The sequence below is a fragment of the Myxine glutinosa genome, chromosome 5 (assembly GCF_964187855.1).
Source record: "Myxine glutinosa chromosome 5, kmMyxGlut1.1, whole genome shotgun sequence".
In the NCBI taxonomy this organism is placed as follows: domain Eukaryota; kingdom Metazoa; phylum Chordata; class Myxini; order Myxiniformes; family Myxinidae; genus Myxine; species Myxine glutinosa.
This window is the reverse complement of record NC_136265.1, coordinates 44412826-44424881: the sequence shown is the minus strand read 5'-3', so window position 1 is coordinate 44424881 and position 12056 is coordinate 44412826. Positions and strand designations below refer to the sequence as shown.

General features: G+C 44.7%; 1 protein-coding gene across 1 annotated transcript; it reads left to right on the top strand.

The window, feature by feature from the left end:
* The first annotated feature begins 1739 nt into the window (after positions 1–1739).
* Positions 1740–7974, top strand: LOC144892258 (uncharacterized). The gene is made up of 2 exons (XM_078777998.1): positions 1740–1840; positions 4891–7974. Exon 2 carries the CDS (start codon positions 5988–5990, stop codon positions 7857–7859), a length of 1872 nt encoding a protein of 623 aa, XP_078634124.1. The 5' UTR covers positions 1740–1840; positions 4891–5987; the 3' UTR covers positions 7860–7974.
* The last annotated feature ends 4082 nt before the right edge of the window (positions 7975–12056 follow it).

The following is a 12056-nucleotide window of genomic DNA, read 5'->3' as shown; positions in this document are numbered from 1 at the left end:
GTTGGTCAAGGCAGGAGGAGAGAGTGTGGTTGTAGTAGTCAGTGAGATCAGAAGGGTTGTGGAGGTCAACGAAGGGAGAAGTGGACATTTTTTCAGAGAGGGTGGATGAGAATGAGGTAGGTGAAAGCGCGTTTAGCTTACGGAAGTTGATAGTGCGATAATGCCTTGGTGTTGGGGCGGGGATGTTGATGGTCATAGTGATGGCTAAGTGGTCAGAGAGGGTGAGGTCGGAGCCAGAGAGATGGTGCAAAATTAATCCAGTAGAGCAGACAAGGTCTAAAATGTGACCACGGTTATGGGTAGGAAAGTTGACATGTTGAGTGAGGTTAAAGCAGGTGAGTAAATCAGTGAAGTCAGTGGTTATCGTGGAGTCAGTGGAGTCCATGTGGATATTGAAATCACCAAGGAGGAGGATTGAGGGGGAGAAGGAACATAGCTGGGTTAGAAAGTAGGAGAAGTCAGACAGGAATGATGGGTGTGGTTTGGGAGGGCGGTAGACAACAGCCATGACTGATTGTGTGTGACCAGAGAGTTTAAAAGCCAGGTGTTCAAATGATGGAGCAGATGCGATGGAGATGAGGCTGGTCCTGATTAGGCTGGATGAGGCTGGTCTTTGTTACCTTCATCTCTCGGGTTACTCGTATATGCCGAGCTGGTCAGATGATCACCCATATCCTCTCCCATTTTGAATTTGCTATTTTCAACTTGTGACGTCATGGCCTTTTCAAGGTGACAAATTCAGCAGCAAAACCCTAATTTCGACCGCGTTTTAAAGATAAAATTCAAATAATTTAAAAGTCGCAGGTTAAATCAACTTTTTACCGACGCCACCGAAAGTAGACGGAGGTTATGTTTTCACCCCAGCCTGTCTTCTTTTGTCTGTCTGTCAGAAGCATATCTCAAGAAGTTATGGACCGATTCGGACGACACTTGGTGGACAGGTTGGGTGTGTGACAAGGACAAATTGATTCGGTTTTGGTGGAGATCTTTCTTTAGAGCCTCTCTGCTCACCTTCACTCTTTCATTCCCCTTTTCCTCTGGAACAAACTCCCACACTCCCTTCAATCCCACTCCTCCGTCCAGGTCTTTAAAACAGGTGTTCACCACCATCTCTTATCTTCCCCCATCCAAAACCTTGATCTTTTCTACCCCCGTTAATTCACCCCAGATCCACTTTTTTTGAAATACCGACTTCTTTCCTGGAAGTCCTCGCAGTGTCCATGTTTTTTTTACCCTTCACACTCCCCCTCCCCCCTTCCCACGCCTCCTCCCCCCAAGCCCGCTCCCTCCCACAGATCTCCCGATGTCCCTGTTCTCTGCTGTTGTACTTGTGTGCTTCCCTCTCTCTCCCCATCTCGACTCCCGCTCCGTTTATCATATGTTGTATGTGTTAGTTTGTTTTTTTGTGATTAATGTTGGCTCTTACACGGGCCTCGATCTTGTATTTAAAAAAAAAAAAAAAATATATATATATATATATATATATATATATATATATATATATATATATATATATATATATATAGTGTATATATATATATATACGTATATATATATATATGTATATATATATATATATATATATTTGTTTACGGTCACCTGAAAAACTTTTGCATTGACACACCTTATCTCTATTTATTTCATTATCGATTTCCTACTTACTGTTGTCGATTGTTTCGATGTATTGTCAGCCACTTCCGGTCAGTCTCGGATGATTTCCGCTTTTACGCCTCACTTTTGGGAAAGGGGCGTGGTCTATCCTCAAAGACTTGTGCATCTCTATTGTTCGTTTGAGTCTTTTACAGCGCGCTCACCAAAGGAAATTCAGCGAGATAAAGCGGTTCGTATCTTTCTTTTGTCTTCTTTTGTCTTCTTTTATGATGTAAATGTACGCAATATATATATATATATATATATATATATATATATATATATATATATATATATATATATATATATATATTAGTATAAAGCCCCTCAAAAATGACGGGTTGGAACAGTTTATTTTTCATATTTGTCGGTGCAGCCACGTGAGCGTGCCAAAGACTGACGCCTGGGCCTCGTGTCAGGTGTGATTAGATATCTTCTTTTTTTTTTTTCTTCTTTTTTTTTTTTTGTATACAAGATCGAGGCTCGTGAAAGAGCGAACATTTATCACACAGAAAGACAAACCGACAAACCGACACATAACCGACAAACCGACACATAAAACAAATAACATCGGGAGCGGTAGACAAGATGGGGAGAGAGGGGGAAGGACACAAACACAACATTTGAGAGCAGGAACCGAGAGACATGGAGACATCGAGAGATCTGTGGGAGGGAGAGGGCTTTGGGGGGGAGGCATGGGAAAGGGGGTGGGAGAGGCATAAAACATATGGACACTGCCAGGACTACCAGGAAAGAAGTTGGAATTACAAACAAGGTGGATCTGGGGTGAATTAGTGGGGGTAGAAAAGATCAAGGTTTTGGATGGGGGATAAGGATAAGAACAGCTGAACAGCTGATAAGAACAGATAATAAGAACAGAACAGATAAGAATATCAAGGATAAGAGATGGTGGTGAACAGCTGTTTTAAAGACCTGGAGGGAGGAGTGGGATTGAAGGGAGTGTGGGAGTTTGTTCCAGAGGCGGGAGAAAAGAGGAATGAAGGAGTGAAGGTGAGCAGAGAGCTGAGATTTCGGCAGTTTAACCATCAGAGGCTTGCTGGCAGATCTTGTGCGACCTGTAGGAATATTTGGGGGACAGAGCACAGAGAGAGCTGGGGGAGCAAGGCCGGAGAGGAGTCGGTAGAAGACAGAAAGACCACCTACCTGCCTGCGGTGAGTGAGTGAAAGGCCCTCAGAGATAGCTTCATCGCGGGAGATTCCAATGATTCTGAAAGCTTTGGTTTCAACAACGTGAAGCCGAGCTAGGTGTGAGGCAGGAGCACCAGCCCATAGGGGAGAACAGTATTCCATTGAGCTGCGGATGAAAGCCTTGTATGTGGTGAGGAGCTCAGGTGTGCCTAGGAAGGACTTCGCACGACGGAGGATGCCCAGTCGGCGACTGGCTTTGCAGGCCAGCTTGGAAATGTGGTTTTCCCAAGAAAGATCATGGCAGATAGTGAGACCCAAAAGCTTGAGCGACAGAACTTCTTGGAGAGGATTGTTGAGAAAGTAGATGGGAGGGTTGTCCAGTCGATCTTTTCGGAGAGACATAGTAAGAGTGTGAGATTTGTCAGGATTGAAAGACATGTTCCACTTGTTTGACCAGTCTGTGATTTTGTCCAGGTCTTCAGAGAGTGAGGAGGCTGCAGACTGCCGATCTGAGGGAAGAGGAATGGAGCGGCAGAGAGTGGAGTCATCAGCAAAGAGATAGAGAGGATTTTCCAGAGAGTCGGAGAGATCATTGATAAAGACCAGAAAAAGCACAGGGCCCAGAACACTGCCTTGGGGAACTCCAGCCTGAACAGGAAGGGGAGATGAGAGAAATCCATTCAGGGCCACACGTTGACTACGACCAGAGAGGACCTTAATTCTTTACTTATTAGATGGCTTACAGATGTAAATGAACACTCAGTTTACTGTGTGCACTTTGCATGTCACGTGCAGCAAATTTAACCTCCCTGTGCCTTGTATTTATTGTGATTTAAAAAAACCCGCCTCCGTACACCGACCTTGATTTGAGGCTCGGTTTGCAAGCCACCATCTACATTTCCAATGTAAGAGACATAATTACTCTTCTTTTGGGTCTTCGGAGTCCTCAGGGTCTTTTGGGTCCTCTGGTTCATTTGGGACTTTTGGGTGTTCAAGCTATTTTGCATCCTTGGGATATTTTTGGTATTTTGGGTCCTCGGGGTCATTTGGCTCTTTTGGGTCATCTGGTTCTTTGGGGTAATTTGGGTCTTTGGGGTAATTTGGGTCTTTCAGGGTCTTTTTGGTGTTTTGGATTGACAGCCCACAGATGTAAATTAACACTTGGTTTACTCTGCGCACCTTGCACGTCGCGTTCAGAAAATTTCACCTCCCGACGCCGTGTATTGTAAAAAAAAAAAAAACGTTACCGTACACTGAATTTGAAGCTCGGTTTGCAAGCCGCCGTCTACAATTCCAATGTAAGAGACACAATTACTCTTCTTTTGGATCTTCAGAGTCTTAATAGGCTATGAGCCGAGGGGTCGACCATGCTCAATCAGAGGGAGGATGGCTAACAGTTATTTTTGGCAAGGCCAAGGTCCCTAGTGCTGAAAAAAATGTGATAGCAGTGTGAAACTCTTAGCCGTATCTGTGTTATCATCACATTTGTCAGATCACCCATTTATCGCTTTTCGGGTCATTTTTCCCACTTAAGATTTAGGGGGTGGGGTTAGTTTTTTGGCTCTCAAATAATATCACGTGTATATATCAGCTAGTGTGGTATATCAGGTAAAAGGTTATTGAATTACCTTTCAAATGATGTATAGAAAGTGCCTGTGTGATCTATAGTAACCTCTTTATAATGATTATTAAAACATAATTATTTCCACCAACTCTCAAAACTTCATCACAAAATCCCCAATTTTAGGAACAAAAATAGGCAAAAATCAAAAGGTATGTAAAAGGTATGTTTCGATTTGAGACACACATACAGTATAATTAGAGTCAATATCCTCACACATATGATCATGATGTGCTATGAAATTCAATGCAATATGTGTCGACATGCTAATACGAATGTTGTCATCAATGTCAATATTTTCATTATATTTTAGGTGATTTGCAACCATGACAGCGGTGCACGACATCTAATGTATTTCTCTTTGTAGATTTGTTGGTGCAGAATACATTTTTAAGCAACTATAGCAACTGATGCTAATTTGTAGTAGTGGTGGTGGTGGTGGTCTCATTCGATATTATGTGTCTTTCCAGGTGAGACGGTGGTGGTGATATTGGTGGTGGTGAAACAGAGTGTACCGCAGATAGACAATTGAACAAATACTTGCAATGGAGATTGCGATCACTCAGAAAGTTCCCAAGGACGTTTGTATCATTCATAAGCTATCGTTAGATGTCAAACCAGAAGATCCGCTCATAAGCCCTCAAACATTCGATTCGTGGACTACATTGCTGGATGCGGCCAAAATACGGAACCATGCACCCATTCTCGACCTTGCTCAGTCGCTGCCAGAGAAGGAGATTCCCCGAGTATTCTACCACAGGCAGTGCAGGAGCGTGTTCACCATGAAGCGAGATTTGGAAGCACTGAAACGAAAAGCTGAATCCAATTTAACCGACGATGCTGCTGCAACATGTTCAGCGAGCAAGAGACAAGCCAGAAGGGCATCTTCGGAATCACGCATCTATGAACCGGATTGTATATTCTGTGGAAAGACCAAGTGGTGCAAGGGAACGTCATCCCGTGAAAAGTTGAGCAAGGCTGTTGATCTGAGAGCAGATGAAACACTGCGAAACAGCGCCGTGCGTAAATGTGACACGAAAATCATGGCTGCCACAAGTAGAGACATTGTGGCAGCTGAAGCACGATACCATTTCTCTTGCTACAGAAGTTACACGAGACCAAGCACTAAAGATGCACATGACAGAAACACGGCCGCCACAAACGAATCTGACTACACTGAAGAAGAAGCATACAATGAGTTGCTAGTATACATCCGGAACCATATAATCCCGAATAAGGAAATTGTTAGGATGACAACGCTGGTAGAGCACCTACAATCGATAATGACATCAAGAGGGTTGCATGGGATAAGAACTGCTACAAGAAAAAACCTCGCACGGAAACTGGAAACTGATCTTGGAAATAGCGTTCACATCTTTCAAGACAACAGTGGAAAACTGATTGTCGTACCTGATAATGTAACACTACAAGATGCTGTCAAAGAAATACAAACACTTAAACAACAACTGAGCATTTGGAAAGGGAAATCATCAAACATGTCCAAAGTCATTGATCAGACATCGACACACATCAGATCGATGATAAGGAAGGATAACAAACCAACTCCATGGCCCTAACCAACGTACAACACGCGGATCTGCAGCAAACACGGATCAAGAAAGATGAGGACGCTGTATCATCACTGATAACTCTGATCCAGAGTTGGGTGAACCCATTCACTATGGCCAGCTCTTTCATCAGTATTTCCACCGCACGCGCAGCCCCTCCAAATATTGCCAAGGATCTGGAGAAAGCATGGGAAGTCGGACACAAGTGCTACACAAACTTCAAGATTGAGCGACTTGAGAGCAACCCACCAATCAAGAAATTCCACGACCCTTTGCAACTGAACAAGCTGAAGACTTTCAGCAACCTCACTAAGAAGAAGGAATGCAGAAGCAATGGCAGGGCAGTAATTCTTCAAGCAGACAGAGCTCTATTTGGTAGAATTATCGTGATGGCACAGGGCCGAGATCTTCACATGGCAGAGGTGCTATCTCATCCTCTAGGTCCCTTGCCATGGGCCCTGGCGACACCCGAAGGCCTTCTACGGAAAACCAACAAAGCTGCCCTAGCCACGGCCTTGCAAAGGACTGTGACCCCGGCTGAAAGGATACCCAACAATTCGGCAACAATTATTGATGGGATGCTCCTTATACAGAAGGTGGCAGGTGATCAAACTACATTTGCCGAAGTGGCCATGATTGTCCTATCCATGGCCCTGAAGGATGGATGCAGTAGCCAGAGGATCGATGTCATCTTTGACACCTACAAGGAGACTTCCATCAAAAACAGCGAACGGTTAACCAGGGGGGAAGAACTTCGACTTGAGCTGAAAAACATCACGGCATCTCAAATTGTAAGGCAATGGCGCAAGTTTCTCAGCTATGTTGGGAACAAGTCACGTCTTATCATGTTCCTGGTCGAAGAGTGGAAGAAACCAGAGTACATCAGACGCCTACAGGGAAAGGTTCTCTTTGTAACATGCGATGACAAGTGTTATCAGATCACATCTGATGCTAGCCAAGAAGTAGTGGCCCTGGAAAGCACACACGAGGAAGCAGATGGTCATCTGTTCTTGCATGCTGCCCATGCTGCCGCACATGGATACCAGTCTGTGCTTATTAGCTCAGATGACACCGACGTACTTGTCATTGGCTTGGCATTTCATACCAAGATTCATGCCAAGTTGTTTCAGAAATGTGGCACCAAAGCAAGGACTAAAATCCTAGACATAGGGAAAATAGGAAAGTCAGTCGGCACAAATGTATGTCAGGCCCTAATTGGAATGCATGCCTATACCGGATGCGACACAGTCAGCACGTTCGCTGGACGAGGAAAACTGACTGCACTAAAACTCATCAGAACCAACAAAGATGTGCAGGATGCATGTACACAGCTGGGAGAGGACTGGGACGTCAGTGAGGAACTGATGGATAAATTGGAGAACTTCACTTGTCTCATGTACGCACCGAAGTCGGGGACAGTGAAGGTGAATGACTTGAGATATCACCTGTTCTGTGCCAAGAGGGGAGAGATCGACAGTCACCAGCTACCTCCGTGCAAAGACTGCTTAACCAAACATGCACAGCGAGCCAACTATCAAGCCGCTATTTGGAAGAGGAGTCTCAAGATGGATCCAGCAGTACCGAGTCCAATCGGGAAAGGATGGCACTGGGATACCCAGGATGGTCGCGTGCAGCTGGCAGTCGACTGGATGCAAGGACAGCCCGCACCACAGGCGGTTCTGGATTTACTGGCATGCACCTGTTCGAAAAGATGCACACTACCCATGTGTGTCTGCATGGCCAGTGGTTTGAAGTGCGCAGACATGTGCAAACTCACCACATGTGACAACCAGAGAGTGTATGGTGAGAGTGATGACAGTTCGGCAGAAGACGATGAAGAAGACGACGACGATGACGAGGATAACTTCTGAATTGTAGAACTGTATGGAGAAAGATCATGTACATATGTGTAACAAATATGGTGTACGCTGAATTGATAACTCGTGTACTTTATGGTATGATGTCGACAAATATATGTTGCTTAAATAGAAAGTACATTGTTTTCCTTTGGTTTACTTTATGTATAGCTGGTAATATAAGAGAACCATACAACACTACAAGACTAAAAACGTTTGCATGAATATGATGTAAATTATCTCGCCAAGTTAGGGTACATCAGGATACATACATATACATGGAGTAGGTTAATCATCACATGCATCATACGTCTGTGGTATATTCAAGAACACCACATACAGTTTGGTCATAATGCCTTCATATTTTTAGAATTAGACATTTCTGACACCAATTTCAGTACTTTTTGGCCTATATATGGCTGACATCCCAATATTATATATACTATTTTTAGACCAATAATGGTATACAAACTATATACATGCTGTCGGTCAAAAATCGTAAAATGTAAATCAATATATCATAAGAGCGGAAAGATATACATTTATGGATTTTAGGTCATGGTTACAGCAACTACTGTATATTGGATTTTCTCATCTTTATCAAGGTGTATGAGATTTAAGGCCCAAATTTGACTTTAATCATACTGTGTGTTTCTCAAATTCAAAAATTCATTTAATATCCGCCAAACTGAATTTTTGCCTAATTTTGTTTTCATTGGGGATTTTGTGATAAATTTTTGAGGGTTGGCGGAAATAATTATGTTTTAATGATCATAAAGAGGTTACTATATATCACACAGGCACTTTCTATACATCATGTGAAAGATAATTCAATTACCTTTCACCTGGTATACAACACTAACTGATACATATAGGAGATATTATTTGAAAGCCCCAAAACGAACCCTACCCCCTAAATCTTAGGCGGAAAAATTACCGAAAGCGTTATTGGGGTGGTCTGACAAATGTGATGATAACACAGATACGGCTAAGAGTTTCAGACTGCTATCACATTTTTTTCAGCACTAGGGTCCCTGGCCTTGCCAAAAATAACTGTTAGCCATCCTCCCTCTGATTGAGCATAATGTCGAAAATTTGAGGGTCTGGCTCATAGCCTATAAGGGTCTTCTGGGTCCTCTCGTTAATTTGGGTCTTTTGGGTGCTCAAGCTCTTTTGCATCCTTGGGATCTTCTGGTTCATTTGGGTCTTTGGGATATTTTAGGTAATTTGAGTCTTTTGGGGCCTCTGCATCTTTGGGGTCTTTGGGTTCCACTGGGTCCTCAGGGTCTTTGGGGTATTTTTGGTGTTTTGGATTGGTTGGTTCTGTGGGGTCGTTAAGGGTCTTCGAGGTATTTTGGATTTTCAGGGACTTTTTGGTCTTCTGGGTCTTTTCAATTTTTTTTGGTCTTTAAGGGTCTTTGGGATATTTTAGGTCTCTGGGGTCTTCGTGGTCTTTTCGGTCATTTGGGTCTTTAAGGGTCTTTTGGATCTTCAGGGTATTTTGGGTCTTGGGGTCTTTTCAGTGTTTTGGGTTGTTGGGGAATTTTGGGTCTTTTTGTTGTCTTTTGGGTCTTTTTGTTGTCTTTTGGGTCTTTTTGTTGTCTTTTGGGTCTTTTTGTCTTTAAGGGTCTTTTGGTCTTTGGGGTAGTTTGCATCTTTGGGGTCTGCTGGATATTAAGGGTCTTTGGGGTATTTTGGGTCTTCTGGATATTTAAGGGTCTTTTGGGTCTCTTTGGTTTTCATGGTCTTTTGGGTCTTTTAGGGTATTTTTTGGTGTATTTTGGGGTCTTGGGGTCTTTATGGCTCTTTTGGGAATTTGGTTTTTTTTGTGTCTTTTGGGTTTTTGTGGTCTTTTGGGTATTTAAGTCTTTTTTTGTATACTGAATCGAGGCTCGTGGAAGAGCTAACATTTATTTCACAAACAAATCAACCAGACAAACAAAATATACAAAAAGAGGGAGCGGAAGACAAGATGGGGAGAGAAGGGGAAGCACACAACCACAACATTTGAGGGCAGGGAGAAGTGTGGGAGGGAGAGGGCTTGGGGGGAGGAGGCGTGGGAAGGGGGAGGGGGGGGGGGGGAGAGGTATAAAACACAAGGGGACCGAAATTAGCGGGGGTAGAAAAGATCAAGGTTTTGGATGGGGGGAGGATTTCGGGGTCTTTTGGGCCTTTAATGGTCTTTTGGGTCTTCGGGGTCTTTTGGGTGTTTGGGGTCCATTGGGGATTCAATGACATTTTTTGTATTTTGGGTCTTGAGAGTCCTTGGGGTATTTTGGGTCTTCATGGTCTTTTGTGTCTAACAGTCTACAGGGTATTTGGGTCTTTGGGTCTTACCAAATTTTTGGGTCTTCATGGTCTTTTGGGTCTTTAACAGTCTTTTGGGTGTTTGGGGTCCATTGGGTCTTCAAGGACATTTTTTGTATTTTGGGTCTTGAGAGTCCTTGGGGTCTTCTGGGTCTTCATAGTCTTTTGTGTCTTTAACAGTCTTCAGGGTCTTTTGGGTCTTCAGGGTACTTTGGGTCTTCAGAGTCCTTTGGGTCTTCTGGGTCCTCTGTCATTTGGGTCCTTAGGGTTGTTTGGGTCTTTTGGATCCTCGGGGTCTCTTGGGTCTTTGGGGTGCATTGTGTCTTCAGGGTCTTTTCAGTCTTTTCAGTCTTTTGGGTCTTTAACAGTCGACAGGGTATTTTGGGTCTTCGGGTATTTTGTGTGTTTGGGTCTTTTGGGTCTTACCAAAATTTTGGGTCTTTTGGGTATTTGGGGCCCATTCGGTCTTTATGGTCTTTTCTGTCTTTTGGATCTTTGGGGTATTTTGGGTCTTCAGGGTATTTTGGGTCTTCGGGGTATTTTGGATCTTCTGAGTCCTTGGGGTCTTCTGAGTCCTTGGGGGTCTTTTGAGTCCTTGGGGGGTCTTCTGAGTCCTTGTGGGGTCTTCTGAGTCCTTGGGGGGGGGGTCTTCTGAGTCCTTGGGGGTCTTCTGAGTCCTTGGGGGTCTTCTGAGTCCTTGGGGGTTTTCTGAGTCCTTGGGGGTTTTCTGAGTCCTTGGGGGTTTTCTGAGTCCTTGGGGGTTTTCTGAGTCCTTGGGGGGTTTCTGAGTCCTTGGGGGTTTTCTGAGTCCTTGGGGGTTTTCTGAGTCCTTGGGGGTTTTCTGAGTCCTTGGGGGTTTTCTGAGTCCTTGGGGGTTTTCTGAGTCATTGGGGGTTTTCTGAGTCCTTTGGGGTTTTCTGAGTCCTTGGGGGTCTTCTGAGTCCTTGGCGGTCTTCTGAGTCCTTGGGGGTCTTCTGAGTCCTTGGGGGTCTTTTGAGTCCATGGGGGTCTTCTGAGTCCTTGGGGGTCTTCTGAGTCCTTGGGGGGTCTTCTGAGTCCTTGGGGGTCTTCTGAGTCCTTGGGGGTCTTCTGAGTCCTTGGGGGTTTTCTGAGTCCTTGGGGGTTTTCTGAGTCCTTGGGGGTTTTCTGAGTCCTTGGGGTTTTTCTGAGTCCTTGGGGTTTTTCTGAGTCCTTGGGGGTTTTCTGAGTCCTTGGGGGTTTTCTGAGTCCTTGGGGGTTTTCTGAGTCCTTGGGGGTTTTCTGAGTCCTTGGGGGTTTTCTGAGTCCTTGGGGGTTTTCTGAGTCCTTGGGGGTTTTCTGAGTCCTTGGGGGTTTTCTGAGTCCTTGGGGGTTTTCTGAGTCCTTGGGGGTTTTCTGAGTCCTTGGGGGTTTTCTGAGTCCTTGGGGGTTTTCTGTGTCCTTGTGGGTTTTCTGAGTCCTTGGGGGTCTTCTGAGCCCTTCGGGGTCTTCTGAGTCCTTGGGGGTCTTCTGAGTCCTTGGGGGTCTTCTGAGTCCTTGGGGGTCTTCTGAGTCCTTGGGGGTTTTCTGAGTCCTTGGGGGTTTTCTGAGTCCTTGGGGGTTTTCTGAGTCCTTGGGGGTTTTCTGAGTCCTTGGGGGTTTTCTGAGTCCTTTGGGGGGGGGGTCTTCTGAGTCATTGCAGGGTCTTCTGAGTCCTTGGGGGTCTTCTGAGTCCTTGGGGGTTTTCTGAGTCCTTGGGGGTTTTCTGAGTCCTTGGGGGTTTTCTGAGTCCTTGGGGTTTTTCTGAGTCCTTGGGGTTTTTCTGAGTCCTTGGGGGTTTTCTGAGTCCTTGGGGGTTTTCTGAGTCCTTGGGGGTTTTCTGAGTCCTTGGGGGTTTTCTGAGTCCTTGGGGGTTTTCTGAGTCCTTGGGGGTTTTCTGAGTCCTTG

What these genes read in the sequence shown, in the direction of transcription:
- LOC144892258 (XM_078777998.1), top strand. Translation starts at nt 5,988, where the DNA reads ATGGCCCTAACCAACGTACAACACGCGGATCTGCAGCAAACACGGATC.